This window comes from Arachis hypogaea, chromosome 2 (genome assembly GCF_003086295.3).
Source record: "Arachis hypogaea cultivar Tifrunner chromosome 2, arahy.Tifrunner.gnm2.J5K5, whole genome shotgun sequence".
NCBI lineage: Eukaryota > Viridiplantae > Streptophyta > Magnoliopsida > Fabales > Fabaceae > Arachis > Arachis hypogaea.
Window position 1 is genome coordinate 49,093,171 of NC_092037.1, and position 21,842 is coordinate 49,115,012.

Below are 21,842 nucleotides of genomic sequence, written 5' to 3' on the forward strand. Positions count from 1 at the left end.
AGAGAAAACTATATTACTTAAATCAAAAATAACAATCATGTATAAATTCACACTTTAAGAATTTGGTAAAATTGAAAATTGAGATATGATCATTTCCTCTTGTATTAGGAGATGACACTAATTTATCATCTTCAACATCTTTGAGAAATTTTTTAGGACTTTGATACTTCTTTATTGACCTTTTTCTCTTCATACCTGTAAAAACATAGTAAGAAATATAATTAAAGGGAATAGAGTATGAATAAAAAGAGCATGAATATTATTATAAAAAGTAAGAAAAGGAAATTATATTTTTCATGGACAAAGATAAACTAAGAGGGTTACAATTTAGGGCCAGAATGTGTTTTCAGTTCAAACTACTAACAAAAAAAAGGCCAAGAATCCATGATATTCGTGTCACATATTCTAAGAAGTTGCAACAAACACTATCTTTAATTTTAAGAGTAGACTATGACTAGAACCAAAAAAAAATTTTAATTCAATAACAGATCATATGAAATGATCATATTGATTGATAGGAACAAGGAATAGTTATATACTGGAGTACAACATAACAAGGCAGAGAAGAACAAAAGAGAAAAGAAGAGAAGGAAGGATATAATTAAAATTAAAAGGGTAAAAGGAATTGGTCAAGTCAGAGTCATTGAATTGAATTTCATACCCAGTGGAATTAACAAAGGTGTTCAGAATGAATAAGAAAGAAAAATTTCATACATGAAGACATATTACAAGAAAAATGATCATTCTTTCACCTTTTAGTTGCAACAGATGCACTTCTTTCTAGATCAACTTCAACAGTCCCATCATTTTGTATCCTCACAAGGTCAGCAATTAGTTGCTACTGTGAATCAAAATCAGAAAATGTTGTGAACTTGCTTATCCAATTGAGCGTCAGCTCTAATGCACCATCCAAGTGTTACTACTGAAAAAAAAAATGTAAAACCATGATGTGAACTCAACCTTTTATTTGTTAGTTAAAATAAATACATTCTTGGTTTTCATGTGTGCAGGTTTCACACCACCCTCCAATAACCGCCCTTCATGCAACAGATGAAAAAGAAAACATAGAAATAATTTGGTGCCAGCGACCTATCCCAAAATTTTATGGTATTAATTATCCCATGATAAAGAACAAATATCATTTAGCTACACCTAAATGAATTATAACGTCACAACAATATTTTCCCATGTTTTGAGCTTTGCCATGGCAAAAATAATTAACCTTATTTCTTTCATGTTAATGACTAACTCGATGCCATTAAAGAATTAATCAAATTAAGGGACAAAAGTTTTCACATTAGACATTTGCTTGGCTTTTTATTTCTTTTAACATGTCAAAACAGGGAAATTAAATCTATCCATGTCAAAATGTCAAGATTTTTAACATTTGTTAGACAATTAGTTCTCTCAGCTCTTTAATCAAGTGCTATGAATTTGATAATTTCAAGCAAACAATGAAGTTTACTAGGAACTCACAATGCCATTTGATAATTTCATCTTGGTCCTGTGTTTGATTTAAACATGGATTATTTTCTTGATTTTATTTCAGTGGCGCAAAACCAGAGGAGAAACAGATTAAATTTAAAATAGAACAATCATGTAATTAATTGTCTGTTTTTATTTTATGTGCTTTTTAGTTTCTTGTATGTAACATGCATTAGTTGCAGCATGCGAAGCAAAGGTGAATTTATAAATTTTCAGTGTACAGTTTCATTTCAATCGATTGGGTACCATTACCAATCGATTGAAATTGGCAAAACATTCAAATTCATCACCTTCCAATCGATTGGATTACATTACCAATCGATTGAATTTGGCTAAAACTTCAATGTCATCACTTTCCAATCGATTGTATTTGGCAAATCCATATTGTTTTCGTGAATTCAATCGATTGAGTAACAACAACAATCGATTGTTTTGAGGCATTCATTCGATTGGAAAGTATAAACAATCGATTGGTATAAGCTTTTTACCATTCTACCTTACAACTTTCAATCGATTGTTTTGTGATATAGTGTAAACCAATCGATTGAGTTATCATTCAATCGATTGTTTTGAAAAACCAATCGATTGAATTTCAAGGAAACACGATTTGGAAGCCATGGACGAACGTAATGAGATCAAAGTTAATTATTTAATCAATTGGAATTATTAGGATGAATGGAGGATATAATTGGTTGTTATTATTGTATTTGATTGTTAATAAATATAATAGATAATTGATAAAATAATAATTTATAAAATAAAAAACTATTTTTATAATTAAATAAAATATATGGGGTTAATTTGTAATTAAAATTAGTTCAAGGACTACGTAGCAATTGATAAAAAAACTCTAAAAACATGTTTTCTACTTGGACCACTAAGTGGTCCAAAGGTTCCTGGACCACCGAATCCTGTGCCGTGTTAGAGGAGTTAAGCCCCATTTTGGCCCCTAAGATTGGCGAGTTGCACTGATTTAGTCCTCCAAATCCCGATTGCACTAAATTAGTCTTCCAGATTCGAAAAATGCACCACGTTAGTCCTTAGCCTATTTTCCGTCACCAGAGCACTGACGCCGTTAATGACGTGGCCAAATATTGCCACGCTGGACACTATGAAACGGCGTCATTTCTAATTTGGCGCTAAAAAATCCCCCCTTTGAGCGACGTCGTTTGTATGTGATGGAACCCAAAACGTTTGCATATCCCTCTTCTGTCTCCACTCTTCGTCTTCAACTCCTCCATGAGTGACGCAGTGGAAAAACGTTTCTCTTCAATGAGTGACTCAAAATAGGAACGGGTAACTGCAATAGGATTCCTGGAGACTGTTGGATCACGAGCGAACACTGTACGGTTGTCTGAGGAGCTACTTTGCCGCTAGAAGGAGCTTCTGTTCCGTCACTAAGATTAGTGAAGAGATTAAAATTTTTGTTTTTCAAATTTTAGGAAATGCGTTAATGGTTGTTGATCATAGTTTATTACTTTGTATATTGTTATTCCCTAAGGTTTTTTGAGGATTTTGTGCTAGGGTTTTATTTCGATGTTGTGTGGCACTATTTTTTTGGGGTTTGTCTTCATGCTCTGTTCCGATGGTGGATAACTGTGTTTTATTTTGATATATCTCTCTGCCATGTATGAATGTAGTTGATGAAAACTATCTTAAAGGTATCATTGTGTGGAACTGGTGATTAAAATAAATTTTTTTGAATCATGCAGATGGATGTGCAATTAGATATTATGTTCCACCATGGGGGAAAGTTTCAGAAAGATGAAAACGAGATGACTATATATTCTCCTGATAAGAAGGCATGCGTTGGTTACATTGATGAAGATACTTTAGATGTATTTTGGGTGAGAAATTATTATAAAGAACTAGGATATGATAGAATAGGAGAATGTTGGTGGCATGTTCCCGGGAGGGGTTTAGACAGTGGTTTAAGAGCTCTGAATTCTGATGATGAATTGAGAGAGATGTGTTTCATGGGTGAAAAGAATGATGGGCTGGTTGATGTTTACTTTGAGCATACAGTTTCATCACCAAAAATTCTTGAGGGGAATGAGATTGTTGTGTATGTTGAGGGTGACCATGATGAGCTCAGAGTGGTTAGTGATGAACCCGACAATGAACCCCCACAAGACATGATCCCAAACCAAACTAATATACCCACTGCCCCTGCTTATGAGACTCCATTCACCAACAACAATGAACCAACGCATAATACATCACCACCCAAGAGCATAGAACCAACAGATCTTGGTGCTAATAACCCACACCCCAAAAAATATTCCCATTACCACACCCAATTTTAATCCTAGTCAAACTACTACTGCAAAGCCTGTTAGCAAGACTCCTCCAATTACCCCAAAAGCTAAACCCAATTCAAAGGCCAAACCCAAATCCGAAATCCAATACTACATCATCCTCCAAGGCCAACACCAACCCGAAGAATGCCTCCAAGCCCAAGCCCAAGCCCAAGCCCAACTCGAATTCTGTGTCCAAACCCAAAGTAAATTCAAAGCCCAAAATCACTACTAAAGCCTATTGCAAAAAAATTGCTTCAAAAGTGAGGAAGGTGCAGCAACATGACAAGAAAAAATAAATTCTGAGATTGTCTTCTTCTGAAGATGAACACACCACAGAGGACAAGAAGATAGATAAAGGGGTTTTTTTTCCTACAAGACCTCTAAGAAACCTGTTTTTAGCAACCTAGGTCACCGGAAGGGGCTCCCTACTAGACCTTCAAAGAACCTGTCCTTGACGACCTAGATCAGAGGGATGAAAATTGAATCACTCAATTTTCTCCATGCAACAAGCGAAGCAAATCACTCACCTCACTTGATCACACAATAAAAACGTGCATAAAGCACTAAGAAAATTTTATTCATCAAAAGTTATGTAAATTGTCTCACCAAAAGTGTTTAAATAGGCACCTAACAAACTAACTAAAAGATAAGATAACTAATTTAAGTCAAATTTGATCTTATTGGATTAGATCAGATTTGATTTAAATTTTAAAATCCTAAAGATATGATAACTAATTTAAATCAGATTTGATCTTATTAGAACTCGGAAGGGAGTAAGAGACGAAGAACCAGAGAGAAACAGGAAGAAAAAGATGATGAAGTCACAGGATGAATTTAGATTTTAAAAAGGGAGAAGGACTAAATTGGAGCTAATCAAATTTTAAGCCACGTCATCTAACCGTTAGTGTGTCTAGCGTGGCAATATTTGGCCACGTCACTAACGGCGTCAGTGCTCGGGTGACGGAAATTAGGCTAAGGACTAACTTGGTGTATTTTTTTCGAATCTGGAGGACTAATTTAGTGCAATCGGGATCTGGAGGACTAAATCAATACAACTCGCCAATTTCAATGACCAAAATGGGGCTTAACTCTTTACATGCGCATGGCTCTGTTTCCCTAATATAAGATATTTTAAAAATGAAGCCTGGGGATACACAAAAAACTTTCAACATTGGTTTTGAGATGTTCCCCTTTCGGTTTAACATCAGTTCAGAACCCATAAATGCAGTCATGTTTTTAACATTGTTGGGACTTGAGATTGGTAGTTTTAATTTTTATGGAAGCAAAAGTTCCATTCAGGAAGTAAGCCTTTTAAGTATTTTAAGGCTAAGTTGTGTTTCAATAATTTAACTTTCCATTTGTTTCGTCTTTTTCGTGTGTGCGTATGCGCGTGTGATGGCTTTGGTTTTCTTCCCTTCATGAAAGAGAGAATTTTGTGACTTTTTCAAAATTTTCTTTTAAATCCTTTTGGGTTATAGAGAATACGGGATCAAGTTCTTTAGCTTTTAACAAGTATCTTTTAGTTCTTCAAATTTGAACTACTAGTACCCTTTCCATATTTTTCTTCATTTTGATAATTCAAGGTTAGGAAAGGAAGTCTAACTCCCTGGGACCTAGAGTTGTTAACGGTACAGCCCCTCCCCAAAAAACCTTCGAGGGTTTCAACCTCCGACCTTGAGGATAAAGGTGCCCCATGAATTAATCCAAATCCCAGTAAGCTAACCCATATTGGATCTGATTCCGTATTGGTTAGTGCCTAGTATGGGGTTGAAAATAAGCTTAAAATTTTCAATAATTGCTGTCTGCTGATTGTTTTCCCTCTTTCGAATGATAAACTAATATGAACTACACTAAAAAAAACACTTTGGGATTATTTGACAACAGATTTCAGAGACAATTTCCAATTTTTAAAAGAGAATGACCTGGTTGAGGAATTATCTTCTGGCAGTGTTTCAAAAGTCAGAAAACAGAGTACTTGTTTTACTGCTTGTTTCTTGTGGCATCTACCACCACCTAAGTCTCTGCCCTGTGGTTTCACAATTTTCCCAAACAGGTTTTTATTTTCTAGTTTTTTAAAATTATTCTTAAAAACAACACTTCAAACAGAATTATTCTAATTTTTGAAATATTTTCCAAAACTAAAGAACAGAACCTGTTTCAAACAGGCCCTTTATCGTTTGTTCCTTGAGCCTTTCATAAGTGTGTTTTATGTCCTTTTCTATTCCTTCTTGTATTCTCTATTTTTTACACTTTAATACCTTCCTTTGCTCAGTCCCATTCTTTTCTGTTTTAAGCAAACAGAATTCACCGGATAGAGAAATTAGCTTTCAGAACAGTTGTACCGGTATTATGGTCAATTTGGAAAGCATTTTTATTTTAAATGTGTAAAATGAAAGAGTAGGATTTGTATCAGATAGGTTTCATTGATATTCCAACTAAAAGGTCTTCTAAATACGTCTTGAATGGGCGAGAACAAACCTGAGACTCCTTCGTAGCACCAGTAATAACTGATGAAACATTAGGATTGGCTGCACACCATGCGATTGCAAGTTGTGATAATGGCACACCCAGTTCATCTGCTATAGGCTTCAGCCCATCAACCTTTTTGAGCACATCATCGACCAGTGATCGATTTGCCAGATTCTACAGGACGTGAGAAAAAGAGTTAATAGTTACATGCTTGGTCACAAACAAATGTGATAGAAAAATCATTCAATACATATTAACAAAGTAGGCATCTAAATGCTAAACTTAACTCTGAGCCAAAAACAAACAGCAACAATATATCAACTACAATTCTTGTAAACAACTCTTTTAAGGAGCGTATGCAAAATCAATGCTTCTCATTAGTCAATATCATTGGATACATGTGTCCCATTATTTACATTATAAAATGCTGATCCATACACACACCTCTAATAAATAGGCGAGTATACATCATTGTTCGGCAATCAAAATACGACCTCAAATTTGTGATACTTTTAACACCTAAGATGTCAGTTGCAGCAGAAAATACAGATAACGTTGCACCATCCACCATGTAACATATCGCAGTGTCATAAATAATTCAATTTCTTTTACCACAACTTGTAAGAAACTAAATCCCCAAAGTTAATCCATGCTATAAAAGTCAATACGGAAAGCATATAATGCAACACTAAAAAACAGAACACCCAACTTGAGCCTTCAGACTTAGAAGACCATGTCCATAATATCTTTCTTTTAGACATCCACTGCTTGGCAAATTTCCGAAAAAAAATTGACACAAACACATATAACTTTCTAGAAATTTAAATCAAGCCTTACTTTGTAATTTTCCAAAGCAAAGCGGCTATCAGGAGGAATAGCTCCTTTCTTGTATTTCCCTGTAAGCACTCCAGATGCAAGTGGACTCCAAGTAGTCAGACCCAAACCATGGTTGCTGTAGAGCGGGAGGAACTCAGACTCAACCTGTAAAGAGAAATAGTTACAGTCAAATCAAAGTTATTACTAAATCTTGTTGATAAAAAATTAAAAAGAAAATTACGGCAATAGACTATGAACAGTCACTGGCTAGCTAAAATTATAAATTTTCTTTCAAACAATATCAATAACCAATCAGCATCTCCTTGCTAACCAAATATACCCCCAATGTTCTATTTCACTATTCTATTCCACGTGAATCCAGTAACCGCTATAAGTCCCTCCAGTTAAGATCTACTGTAGCAACACAAAAAATGCATCCAAAATCATCAAGCTAACCTTGTGCCTAGACAAGAGGTTATACTCGGGCTGCTCGACAATAGGACCGACCAAATCGAGCCTATCGGCGACGCCCCAGGCCTCAGTGATCTGCTGGGCGGACCACTCGCTGGTCCCCCAGTAGAAGGCCATGCCGTGGTCGATCAAGAAATTCATGGCCCTAACGGTTTCTTCAATGGGCGTAGAGACGTCAGGGCGATGGCAGTAAATGACGTCAACATAGTCCATGTCGAGGCGCTTGAGGGAGGCCTTGGTGCCTTCGATGATGTGCTTGCGAGAGAGGCCCTTGTCGTTGGGGCCCTGGCCGCCCCAGAAGATCTTGGTTGAAACGACGACGTCTGAGCGCTTCCAGCCGAGCTCACGGATGGCTTGCCCCATGATCTCCTCGGCGCGGCCGTTGGCGTAGACCTCGGCGTTGTCGAAGAAGTTAACGCCGTGGTCGCGGCAGCACTGCAGCAGGGACTTTGCCTCCTTCACGTCTAGCTGGTTCCCGAAGCTCACCCATGCCCCGTATGACAGCTGGCTCACCTTCAGCCCCGATCGCCCTAGATTCTTGTACTGCATCGTCATCTTCAAGGTGGGCGAAGAACAGGGAAATGCACAGTGGATCAAGAGTTTGTTGCGTGCTACTTGCCAATTTGGGGGGAATAAGAAATAAGTAGAAGGGATGTGGTAGTGGAACGTTTTAGACGGTTTTAGAAAATGAGAGATCTTTCTTGCGATGATGGTATCTATCAGCTAGTGTTAGGTGTAATTAGGTGTAATTACTAATTATTATTAATTATTAATATTAGGCAGCCAAAGGAACCATGTGAGTTCGCAGACCCCAGGATCCTTGGGGGAATTTATTTACTCCCACAAGGACCTACGGACTACGATACATATATAGAAGCTACAATCAGATTCTAAGTTCCGGCTAGCTCGACTAACACTCACGTGTCCTTCGTTTTTATGAATAAATCCTTTCAATTTTTTTTAACAATTGAAAAAATAAAATATAATATTTTATTATTAATTTTATAAATAGAATTAAAAATAAATATAAAAGATAAAGTAATAAAAGATTAAAAAATATATTTTATTCTCTCAATTTTTTTTAACAATTGAGAGAATTCATTACCAAAAAATTAAATACTCTTAAAGTCACATATTCATATCCTGACCCAATAAACAAAGTCAGATTCAGCAAACAAAAGACCTACCAATAAAGGTGGCCTTTACGAGCATACCTGATCTTCTTAAAGAGGTTAGATGTCGACAAAGAGGGATAGTTCTACCTGCTCCAAAGCAAGTAACTGCTCCTCAAATCTTGATTACAATCTCTATCTTCGCTAAAAAAGATAAATCCCAACAAACTCCCAAAATAAAGGAACGCTTATCCATTAAAAAAAATGGAACTACTCCAACAAATGTGGTTATCAAATCTACTATAAATACACTGACACCCCTCAGGTATAAGGAACATTCTAGATTACTAAAAACCCGCTTAAAATTCTTGCTAACTTAAGGATCGAAGTCTCTTGCAGGTACCACCCCTCATCTCCTCACGAGGAACTTGGACAAGCGCCACCTCAGCATCAACAAGTTAGACGCTGCCATACAAAGGTATCTGAACCTCACGTTCATCCCTTAACCATAGCGGACCACCAGTATGAAGATGGCCGTACGACATCTGAATCTGAATCTGAGCCCCAAATAGAGAGCAATGCCATTATACTACTTCCACCACACCAGACGCATAGTCCTCATGTGGAAGGGCCATCGGCAAACACCCAGCCATGGCGGGTTCATTCGAAAATCCATCATCCTAAAGAAGAAGAACTTCCATAAGCAGCCGAGATACTAGGCCTCGTCCGTGGCCAGCTGATACGCCACTATTTCGTGGTATATTTTGTGCGTAATCTAGAGGATTTCATCAACTTCCTTTACACTTATCCACATCAAATGCATGGTTTTATGTTTCCTTCCTAGTTTTGCTTAATGGTTGAAAACATGCTTTTTAGGTTCTAAATAAGCTATATTTTGATCTCTCTTTATTACCATTCGATGTCGTGATCTGTTTGTTAAGTGATTTTAGAGCCTTCAAGGGGCAAGAATGGTCTAGAAGAGGGAGAGGAAGCATGCATAAGTGGAAGGAGCATAAAAATGGAGTTTTGAAGTAGTGGCATCGGCGCGCACGTGCAACCTTCGCGCACGCGTAGGAGCTCAGATTTGAGATTGGCGCGCAAAAGTCGACGCTTCCGCGTAGTTAAGCAGAATTCTCAATCGACGCGCATGCACGCTCGACGCGCACGTGACCTACGCATACGCGTGACGCGCGCACGTGACCTCTTTAATGAAACGTGCCTAGCGATTTCAGAGGAGTTCCCAACCCAATTCTGAGTAGAATTCTGGCAGGAAAAGATTAAAAGAACCAAGGGTTGAAGGAGATTGACACTTTTCACACATTGAGATATTTTGAGAGTTAGTTTTCGGTAGTTACACTTTTAGAGAGAGAAACTCCAACTTCTCTCTAGGTTTTTTGGCTTTTTCATCTCCAATTGTACTTAGATTCTTTGGTGAGATCTAAATTTGACTCAATTCTACATTGTTCTAGTTGTAGATCTTCTTCTTCTACTCTAATTTAATGTTCTTATTGTTCTAGCATTGTGGATCTTGGAGCTTAGACTTTGTTACTTTGATTTTCATTAATAAAATGAGGAATTTCATGTTAATTATTGATTGTTGTTAATTGTTTACAATAGATAGCTTTAATTCAATTTCCTTACTCAATTTCATGATTCCTTCCATTGTTGCTCACCAATTATTTGAGAAAATGTTTACTTTAGCTATGGAGTAGAATTTCACTCTTGGCTTAGGAGTTGGATAATTAGAGACACTTGAATTGTCAAAGCTTTTGTTGATTGATACTTGAAAATTGCTAATTGACTTGAATGACACTAATTCTAGTCTCTCACTAACATTTGACTAGGACCTGTGGACTCAAGTTGATTATTTCCACTTGACTTTCCTTCATAGTTGGAGGTTGACTAAGTGGAGCAATAACCAATTGATATCACAAGTGATAGAGATAATGATGATAGAAATTCCAATTCCAACCCTAGCCAAGGCTTTTATATTGATTGATTGTTATTCACCCTTGCTTGATTACAATTACTTGTGTCCCTTAGTTTCATTTCTATTTGTTCATTGCTTTTATGCAAGCTTGTTTACATTCTTCATACTCATCCTCAAACACCAAGAGACTTATAGCCAATGATGTGCACCTTAGGGCAACTCCTAGGGAGAACAACTCGGGACTAATACTCTCGGCTATTGAATTGGATTGTGGACACACACTTTCTTTGTTTGATGCGCTATAGCTTGTTGGTTTAGACTATACTTACGACGAACATATTTAGTAAAATTCTATACCGACAAAATATAGTTCAACAAAATGGTGCCGTTGCCGGGGAGTTGCATATGTGTGCCATGTTGTTGGTTAGTGTAAATATGTTGATATGTGATTACTTGCATTTTCATTGATTGTTTGCTAGTTTGATTGTTAGTTAGGACTATTCTTTGTTTAGTGCATTTTCTTGTCATGAGCTCTATGCCTCTTTCATTAAATGATGCATTCACTACCGGATCCGAGCTTAGCCAATTTTGATCCCGAAGTTGATAGGACTTTACTCCATATTAGGCAAGCTCAGAGAAGGTTAGCTTTTGGAGGTGGTAAAAGAGTTCCTACCAATTCACCAACCTTATCCAAGGTTGAATCGGAATCATCATTCGAAGAAGGAACAATATACTCTTCCATCGATACCACTAATACCTCTTCTATTGATCTAGGAAGCAAAACTATAGCCACTCCAAGGAGAGTTACTCTTAAGGAAGTCGGTGCTCCGAATTTTGTTCTTCAACTGCTTCAAGTGCGTCATTCAGAGTTAAATGCTAATTTTGAACTCAAGACCGCTTTGATCAATCTTCTACCCAAGTTTCATGGACTCTCCGCCCAAGATCCTATTAGACACCTTAGGGACTTCCAAGGTGTATGTTCTACTACTAGGCGGGAAGGTTCCGATAAAGTTGCTATATGGTTGTATGCTGGTGATGAGCGGATAATTTATACGCTTTTTGGCATTGTTTTTAGTATGTTTTTAGTATGATCTAGTTAGTTTTTAGTATATTTTTATTAGTTTTTAGTTAAAATTCACTTTTCTGGACTTTACTATGAGTTTGTGTGTTTTTCTGTGATTTCAGGTATTTTCTGGCTGAAATTGAGGGACCTGAGCAAAAATCTGATTCAGAGACTGAAAAGGACTGCAGATGCTGTTGGATTCTGACCTTCCTGCACTCGAAGTGGATTTTCTGGAGCTACAGAAGCCCAATTGGCGCGCTCTCAACGGCGTTGGAAAGTAGACATCCTGGGCTTTCTATCAATATATGATAGTCCATACTTTGCCCAAGATTTGATGGCCCAAACCGGCGTACAAAGTCACCCTCAGAAATTCCAGCGTTAAACGCCGGAACTGGCACCAAAATGGGAGTTAAACGCCCAAATTGGCATAAAAGCTGGCGTTTAACTCCAAGAAGAGTCTCTACACGAAAATGCTTCATTGCTCAGCCCAACACACACCAAGTGGGCCCGAAAGTGGATTTTTATGTCATTTACGCATCTCTGTACACCATAGGCTACTGGTTCTCTATAAGTAGGACCTTTTACTATTGTATTTTCATCTTTGGATCTTTGGATCTTTGGGATTTCTTTTGATCCTTTGATCATATTTGGACATCTAGTTCTTAGATCATTGGGAGGCTGGCTATTCGGCCATGCCTAGACCTCGTTCTTATGTATTTTCAACGGTGGAGTTTCTACACACCATAGATTAAGGTGTGGAGCTCTGCTGTACCTCGAGTATTAATGCAATTACTATTGTTCTTCTATTCAATTCCGCTTGTTCTTGTTCTAAGATATCACTTGTTCTTCAACTTGATGAATGTGATGATCCGTGACACTCATCATCATTCTCACCTATGAACGTGTGACTGACAACCACCTCCGTTCTACCTTCGATTGGGTGAATATCTCTTGGATTCCTGATACACGATGCATGGTTGATCGCCTGACAACCGAGTGCTCGCCTGACAAACGAGCCAGCCATTCTGTGAGATCAGAGTCTTCGTGGTATAGGCTAGAACTGATGGCGGCATTCAAGAGAATCCGGAAGGTCTAATCAATTTCTTTTCAATCATGTGTTTTCAAAATCAATTTCTTTCCTTTTTCAAAGATACTTGCTATGAATTAATGATTTGATTCAACATATCAAATATGTTGCCTTTTCTGTTGAGAAAGGTTTAATGTTTGAATCATATCTTTTTCTTGTTAGTCAAGTTATTAATTTTTTTTTAGTCAAATCTTTTTTTTAAAAAAATGTTTTTCAAATCATATCTTCTCAATCACATCTTTTTCAAAATAGTTTTCAATCAAATCTTTTTAATTTCTAATTTCAAAATCTTTTTCAAAAATCACTTTACTTCTTTCTCAATCATGGTTTTCGAAAATTAATTAAAGTTTTTCAAAATGTTTTCAAAATCTTTTACCTAATTTTCAAAAATTACTTCCCTTCTTCTCACATCCTTCTATTTATGGACTAACACTATTCCTTAATGCAAAATTCGAACTCCATCTTCTTTGATAAGTTCGAATTTTCTATTTTCTGCCTTCTATTTTTCTTTTCTTCTGACACCTAAAGGAATCTCTATACTGTGACACAGAGGATTCCACATTTTCTTGTTCTCTTCTCTTTCATATGAGCAGGAGCAGAGACAAAAGCATTCTTGTTGAGGCTGATCCTGAACCTGAAAGGACCTTGAAGCGAAAGCTAAGAGAAGCCAAAGCACAACTCTCTGTAGAGGACCTAACAGAAATCTTCAAAGAAGACGAATACATGGCAGCCGAAAACAACAACAATGCCAACAATGCAAGGAAGGTGCTGGGTGACTTTACTGCACCTACTCCCGACTTCTATGGGAGAAGCATCTCTATCCCTGCCATTGGAGCAAACAACTTTGAGCTTAAGCCTCAATTAGTTTCTCTAATGCAACAGAATTGCAAGTTCCATGGACTTCCATTGGAAGATCCTCATCAGTTCTTAGCTGAGTTCTTGCAAATCTGTGACACTGTCAAGACTAATGGGGTTGACCCTGAGGTCTATAGACTTATGCTATTCCCTTTTGCTGTAAGAGACAGAGCTAGAACATGGTTGGACTCACAACCTAAAGAAAGCTTGGACTCTTGGAAAAGCTAGTCAATGCCTTCTTGGCAAAGTTCTTTCCACCTCAAAAATTGAGTAAGCTTAGAGTGGAAGTCCAAACCTTCAGACAGAAGGAAGGAGAATCCCTCTATGAAGCTTGGGAAAGATACAAACAATTAATCAGAAAGTGTCCCTCTGATATGCTTTCTGAATGGAGCATCATAGGTATTTTCTATGATGGTCTGTCTGAACTGTCCAAGATGTCTTTGGATAGCTCTGCTGGAGGATCTCTTCATCTGAAGAAGACGCCTACTGAAGCTCAAGAGCTCATTGAAATGGTTGCAAATAACCAATTCATGTACACTTCTGAAAGGAATCCTGTGAACAATGGGACTAATCAGAAGAAAGGAGTTCTTGAGATTGACACTCTGAACGCCATATTGGCTCAGAACAAAATATTGACTCAGCAAGTCAATATGATTTCTCAAAGTCTGTCTGGAATGCAAAATGCACCAGGCAGTACTAAGGAAGCTTCATCTGAAGAAGAAGCTTATGATCCTGAGAACCCTTCAATGGAAGGGGTGAATTACATGGGAGAACCCTATGGAAACACCTATAATCCTTCATGGAGAAATCATCCAAATTTCTCATGGAAGGATCAACAGAGACCTCAACAAGGTTTCAATAACAATAATGGTGGAAGAAACAGGTTTAGCAATAGCAAGCCTTTTCCATCATCTTCTCAGCAGCAGACAGAGAGTTCTAAGCAGAACACCTCTGACTTAACAACCATGGTCTCTGATCTGATCAAAACCACTCAAAGTTTCATGATTGATACAAGGTCCTCCATTAGAAATTTGGAGGCACAAGTGGGTCAGCTGAGCAAGAGAATTACTGAACTCCCTCCTAGTACTCTTCCAAGCAATACAGAAGAAAATCCAAAAGGAGAGTGCAAAGCCATCAACATGGCCGAATTTGGAGAGGAAAGAGAGGCAGTGAACGCCACTGAGGAAGGCCTCAATGGACGTCCACTGGCCTCCAATGAGTTCCCCAATGAGGAACCATGGGAATCTGAGGCTCAAAATGAGACCATAGAGATTCCATTGAATTTACTTCTGCCATTCATGAGCTCTGATGAGTATTCTTCCTCTGAAGAGGATGAGTATGTCACTGTAGAGCAAGTTGCTAAATACCTTGGAGCAATCATGAAGCTAAATGACAAGTTATTTGGAAATGAGACTTGGGAGGATGAACCCCCTTTGCTCACCAAAGAACTGGATGACTTGTCTAGGCAGAAATTACCTCAAAAGAGACAAGATCCTGGGAAGTTTTCAATACCTTGTACCATAGGCACCATGACCTTCAAGAAGGCCTTGTGTGACCTAGGGTCAAGTGTAAACCTCATGCCTCTCTCTGTAATGGAGAAGCTAGGGATCTTTGAGGTACAAGCTGCAAAAATCTCACTAGAGATGGCAGACAACTCAAGAAAACAAGCCTATGGACTTGTAGAGGATGTTCTGGTAAAAGTTGAAGACCATTACATCCCTGCTGATTTCATAGTCCTAGAGACTGGGAAGTGCATGGATGAATCCATCATCCTTGGCAGACCCTTCCTAGCCACAGCAAGGGCTGTGATTGATGTTGATAGAGGAGAATTGATCATTCAAGTGAATGAAGAATCCTTGGTGTTTAAGGCTCAAGGATATCCCTCTGTCACCATGGAGAAGAAGCATGAAGAGCTTCTCTCAAAACAGAGCCAAACAGAGCCCCCACAGTCAACCTCTAAGTTTGGTGTTGGGAGGCCACAACCAACTTCTAAGTTTGGTGTTGAACCCCCACATTCAAACTCTAAGTTTGGTGTTGGGAGGTTCCAACATTGCTCTGAGTATCTGTGAGGCTCCATGAGAGTCCTCTGTCAAGCTACTGACATTAAAGAAGCGCTTGTTGGGAGGCAACCCAATGTTATATTTTATATATTTTTCTTTGTTATTTTATAATTTTTTTGTGTTTGTAGGTTGATGATCATGAGAAGTCACAAAATCAATGAAAAAAGCAAAAACAGAATGAAAAACAGAAAGAAAAATAGCACACCCTGGAGGAGAGCGTGCTGGCGTTTAAACGCCAGTAAGGCTAGCTGTTGGGCGTTTAACGCCCAGTCTGGCACCATTCTGGGCGTTTAACGCCAGAAAGGGGCACCAGACTGGCGTTAAACGCCAGAAAAGGGCAAGAACTTGGCGTTAAACACCAGAAATGGGCATCAGCCCGGCGTTTAACGCCAGAATTGGCTCAAAACGTAATTTTGCTTGCCATTTGGTGCAGGGATGACTTTTCCTTGACACCTCCGGATCTGTGGACCCCACAGGATCCCCACCTACCCTACAACTCCCTCTCTCTTCTTCACCCATTCACCAATCACCTCAACACCTCTTCCCCAAAAACCCTTCACCTATCAAATCCCATCTTTCTCTTCACCACTCACATCCATCTTTCATAAAACCCCACCTACCTCACCATTCAAATTCAAACCACTTTCCCACCCAAACCCACCCTCACATAACCGAACATCACCCTTCCCCCTCTCCTATATAAACCCATCTTCACTCCTTCATCTTCACACAACCTAAACACTACTTCTCCCCCTTTTGGCCGAACACAACGCCATTCCCTTCTCCTCTATTTTCTTCTTCTTCTACTCTCTTCTTTCTTCTTTTGCTCGAGGACGAGCAAACCTTTTAAGTTTGGTGTGGTAAAAGCATTACTTTTTGTTTTTCCATAACCATTTATGGCATCCAAGGCCGGAGAAACCTCTAGAAAGAGGAAAGGGAAGGCAAAAGCTTCTACCTCTGAGTCATGGGAGATGGAGAGATTCATCTCAAGGGTGCATCAAGACCACTTCTATGAAGTTGTGGCCTTGAAGAAGGTGATCCCCGAGGTCCCTTTTTCACTCAAAAAGAGTGAATATCCGTAGATCCGACATGAGATCCGAAGAAGAGGTTGGGAAGTTCTTACCAACCCCATTCAACAAGTCGGAATCTTAATGGTTCAAGAGTTCTATGCCAATGCATGGATCACCAAGAACCATGATCAAAGTGTGAACCCAGATCCAAAGAATTATCTTACTATGGTTCGGGGGAAATACTTGGATTTTAGTCCGGAAAATGTAAGGTTAGCATTCAACTTGCCTATGATGCAAGGAGATGAACATCCTTACACTAGAAGGGTCAACTTTGATCAAAGGTTGGACCAAGTCCTCACAGTCATATGTGAAGAGGGCGCCCAATGGAAGAGAGATTCAAGAGGGAAGCCGGTTCAATTGAGAAGGCATGACCTCAAACCCGTGGCTAGAGGATGGTTGGAGTTCATCCAACGCTCAATCATTCCCACTAGCAACCGGTCTGAAGTTACTATAGACCGGGCTATCATGATTCATAGCATCATGATTGGAGAAGAAATAGAAGTTCATGAGGTTATATCTCAAGAACTTTATAAGGTGGCGGACAAGTCCTCTACCTTGGCAAGGTTAGCCTTCCCTCATCTCATTTGTCACCTCTGTTATTCGGTTGGAGTTGACATAGAGGGAGACATCCCTATTGATGAGGACAAGCCCATCACTAAGAAGAGGATGGAGCACACAAGAGACCCCTCTCATCATCAAATCCCTGAGATGCCTCAAGGGATGCACTTTCCTCCACAAAACTATTGGGAGCAACTAAACACCTCCCTAGGGGAATTGAGTTCCAACATGGGACAACTAAGGGTGGAGCACCAAGAACACTCTGTCATCCTCCATGAAATTAGAGAAGATCAAAGAATCATGAGAGAGGAGCAACAAAGACAAGGAAGAGACATTGAGGAGCTCAAGCACTCCATAGGATCTTCAAGAGGAAGAACAAGCCGCCATCACTAAGGTGGACCCGTTCTTTAATTTCCTTGTTCTTTATTTTCCTGTTTTTCGAATTTTAGTGCTTATGTTTATCTATGTTTGTGTCTTGTGATCATTAGTGTCTTAATGTCTATGCCTTAAAGTTATGAATGTCCTATGAATCCATCACCTTTCTTGAATGAAAAATGTGCTTAATTGAAAAAGAAAAGAATTGCATGAATTTTGAATTTTATAACAGTTTAATTATTTTGATGTGGTGGCAATACTTTTGTTTTCTGAATGTATGCTTAAACAGTGCATATGTCTTTTGAATTTGTGGTTCATGAATGTTGGCTCTTGAAAGAATGATGAAAAAGGAGACATGTTACTGAGGATCTGAAAAATCATAAAAATGATTCTTGAAGCAAAAAAAAAAAAAGAATTCGAAAAAAAAAGAGAGAAGGAGAAAAACGAAAAAAAAGAGAGAAGGAGAAAAACGAAAAAAAAGAGAGAAAAGAAAGAAATAAAGTTGTGATCCAAGGCAAAAAGAGTGTGCTTAAGAACCCTGGACACCTCTAATTGGGGACTCTAGCAAAGCTAAGTCACAATCTGAAAAGGTTCACCCAATTATGTGTCTGTGGCATGTATGTATTCGGTGGTAATACTGGAAGACAGAGTGCTTTGGGCCACGGCCAAGACTCAATAAGTAGCTATGTTCAAGAATCATCATACTTAACTAGGAGAATCAATGACACTATCTGGACTCTGAGTTCCTAAAGAAGCCAATCATTCTGAATTTCAAAGGATAGAGTGAGATGCCAAAACTATTCAGAAGCAAAAAGCTAAGAGCCCCGCTCATCTAATTAATACTGATCTTCATAGATGTTTTTGGAATTCATTTCATATTCTCTTCTTTTTATCTTATTTGATTTTCAGTTGCTTGAGGGCAAGCAACAATTTAAGTTTGGTGTTGTGATGAGCGGATAATTTATACGCTTTTTGGCATTATTTTTAGTATGTTTTTAGTATGATCTAGTTAGTTTTTAGTATACTTTTATTAGTTTTTAGTTAAAATTCACTTTTCTGGACTTTACTATGAGTTTGTGTGTTTTTCTGTGATTTCAGGTATTTTCTGGCTGAAATTGAGGGACCTGAGCAAAAATCTGATTCAGAGACTGAAAAGGACTGCAGATGCTGTTGGATTCTGACCTCCCTGCACTCGAAGTGGATTTTCTGGAGCTAAAGAAGCCCAATTGGCACGCTCTCAATGGCGTTGAAAAGTAGACATCCTGGGCTTTTCAGCAATATATGATAGTCCATACGTTGCCCAAGATTTGATGGCCCAAACTGGCGTACAAAATCACCCTCAGAAATTCCAGCGTTAAACGCCGGAACTGGCACTAAAATGGGAGTTAAACGCCCAAACTGGCATAAAAGCTGGCGTTTAACTCCAAGAAGAGTCTCTACATGAAAATGCTTCATTGCTCAGCCCAAGCACACACCAAGTGGGCCCGGAAGTGAATTTTTCTGTCATTTACTCATCTCTATACACCATAGGCTACTAGTTCTCTATAAGTAGAACCTTTTACTATTGTATTTTCATCTTTGGATCTTTGGATCTTTGGGATTTCTTTTGATCCTTTGGACATCTAGTTCTTAGATCATTAGGAGGCTGGCCATTCGGCCATGCCTAGACCTCGTTCTTATGTATTTTCAACAGTGGAGTTTCTACACACCATAGATTAAGGTGTGGAGCTCTGCTGTACCTCGAGTATTAATGCAATTACTATTGTTCTTCTATTCAATTCCGCTTGTTCTTGTTCTAAGATATCACTTGTTCTTCAACTTGATGAATGTGATGATCCGTGACACTCATCATCATTCTCACCTATGAACGTGTGACTGACAACCACCTCCGTTCTACCTTCGATTGGGTGAATATCTCTTGGATTCCTGATACACGATGCATGGTTGATCGCCTGACAACCGAGTGCTCGCCTGACAAACGAGCCAGCCATTCCGTGAGATCAGAGTCTTCGTGGTATAGGCTAGAACTGATGGCAGCATTCAAGAGAATCCAGAAGGTCTAACCTTGTCTGTGGTATTCTGAGTAGGATTCAATGATTGAATGACTGTGACGTGCTTCAAACTCCTGAAGGCGGGGCGTTAGTGACAGACACAAAAGAATCACTAGATTCTATTCTGGCCTGATCGAGAACCGACAGATGGATAGCCGTGCCGTGACAGGGTGCGTTGAACATTTCCACTGAGAGGATGGGAGGTAGCCACTGACAACGGTGAAACCCTTGCTTAAGCTTGCCATGGAAAGGAGTAAGAAGGATTGGATGAAGGCAGTAGGAAAACAGAGAGACGGAAGGGACAGCATCTTCATATGCTTATCTGAAATTCCTACCAATGAATTACATAAGTATCTCTATCTTTATCTTTATGTTTAATTCGTATATCACCCATATCCATTTGAGTTTGCCTGACTGAGATTTACAAGGTGACCATAGCTTGCTTCATACCAACAATCTCTGTGGGATCGACCCTTACTCGCGTAAGGTTTATTACTTGGACGACCCAGTACACTTGCTGGTTAGTTGTGCGAAGTTGTGTTTATGCCATGGTATTGAACACCAAGTTTTTGATTTCATCACTGGGGATTATTTGAGTTGTGAAAAGTATTGATCACAATTTCGCATACCAGCTGGTACACGAATTCATGATACAAAACTTCGTGCAGCTGACCAGCAAGTGCACTGGGTCGTCCAAGTAATACCTTACGTGAGTAAGAGTCGATCCCACAGAGATTGTCGGTTTGAAGCAAGCTATGGTCATCTTGTAAATCTCAGTCAGGCGGATTCAAATGGTTATGGGATTTTGATAATTAAAAGAACAAAATAGAACATAAAATAGGATAGAAATACATATATAATTCATTGGTGGGAATTTCAAATAAGCGTATGAAAATGCTTTGTTCCCTCTGAACCTCTGCTTTCCTATTGCCTTCATCCAATCATTCATACTCCTTTCCATGGCAAGCTGTATGTAGGTGGATCACCGTTGTCAATGGCTACTATCCATCCTCTCAGTGAAAGTGGTCCTACGGTTTCTCGCATGGCTAATCAGCTGTCGGTTCTCGATCGTGTCAGAATAAGATCCATGAATCCTTTTGCGCACTGTCACTGCGCCCCACAGTCGTGAGTTTGAAGCTCGTCATAATCATCCCATCCCAGATCCTACTCAGAATACCACAGACAAGGTTTAGACTTTCCGGATCTCAAGAATGCTGCCAATTGATTCTAGCTTATACCACGAAGACTCTGATCGCATGAAATGGAAGGCTCTGTTGTCAGGAGAGGCAACCATGCATCGTGAACCAGGAGGCCAAGAGATACACACTCAAGCTATTGCATGTAGAACGGAAGTGATTGTCAGGCACGCGTTCATAAGGGAAAATGATGATGAGTTTAACGGATCATCATATTCATCAGGTTGAAGTGCGAGTGAATATCTTTGAATAAGAATAAGCTTGAGTTGAATAGAAGAACAATAGTACTTTGCATTAATTAATAAGGAACAGCAGAGCTCCACACCTTAATCTATGATGTGTAGAAACTTCACCATTTAAAATACATAAGAACAAGGATCTAGGCATGGCCAAATGGCCATACCTCCCAATAACAGGAAACAATCGAAAAAGGGTTCAAAGACCTTATCCCAAGATCAAAGATGATCAAAAGATTCAAAATACAATAGTAAAAGGTCCTATTTATAGAGAACTAGTAACTTAGGGTTTATAGAAATAAGTAAATGATGTAGAAATCCACTTTCGGGGCCCACTTGGTGTGTGCTTGGGCTGAGCATTGAAGCTTTCATGTGCATAGGCTTCTCTTGGAGTTAAACGCTAGGTTTGGTGCCAGTTTGGGCGTTTTACGCCAGAATTTTTATGCTGACTTGGAAGGCCAGTTTGGGCCATCAAATCTTGGGCAAAGTATGAACTATTAAACATTGCTGGAAAGCCCAAGATATCTACGTTCCAACGCAATTGAGAGCGCGCTAATTGGGTATGTGTAGCTCCAAAAAATCCACTTCGAGTGCAAGGAGGTCAGAATCCAACAGCATCTTCAGTCCTTTTTTAGCCTCTAAATCAGATTTTTGCTCAGGTCCCTCAATTTTAGCCAAAAAATACCTGTAATCATAGAAAAACACACA

The 21,842-nt window shown here is 38.9% G+C and overlaps 1 protein-coding gene and 1 non-coding gene across 5 annotated transcripts; both read right to left on the reverse strand.

The window, feature by feature from the left end:
* Nucleotides 1-753: 753 nt before the first annotated feature.
* LOC140172917 (probable voltage-gated potassium channel subunit beta) lies at nucleotides 754-8,384 on the reverse strand. 4 transcript variants are annotated; one of them, XM_072217435.1, is made up of 5 exons: nucleotides 7,527-8,383; nucleotides 7,092-7,235; nucleotides 6,264-6,428; nucleotides 961-1,089; nucleotides 754-841 (listed from the first exon to the last, which is right to left on the reverse strand). In XM_072217435.1, exons 1-4 carry the CDS (start codon nucleotides 8,094-8,096, stop codon nucleotides 964-966), a joined length of 1,005 nt encoding a protein of 334 aa, XP_072073536.1. In that variant the 5' UTR covers nucleotides 8,097-8,383; the 3' UTR covers nucleotides 754-841; nucleotides 961-963. The 4 variants fall into 4 exon arrangements, with proteins under 4 accessions (XP_072073536.1, XP_025649088.1, XP_025649093.1 ...); XM_025793303.3 differs by lacking the exon at nucleotides 961-1,089 and having other exon boundaries at nucleotides 754-922; nucleotides 7,527-8,384; XM_025793308.3 differs by lacking the exon at nucleotides 961-1,089.
* Nucleotides 8,385-13,860: 5,476 nt separating this feature from the next.
* Nucleotides 13,861-13,968, reverse strand: LOC112763348 (small nucleolar RNA R71). The gene has a single exon (XR_003182861.1). It is a non-coding gene; the product is annotated as a small nucleolar RNA R71 (small nucleolar RNA).
* Nucleotides 13,969-21,842: the final 7,874 nt, after the last annotated feature.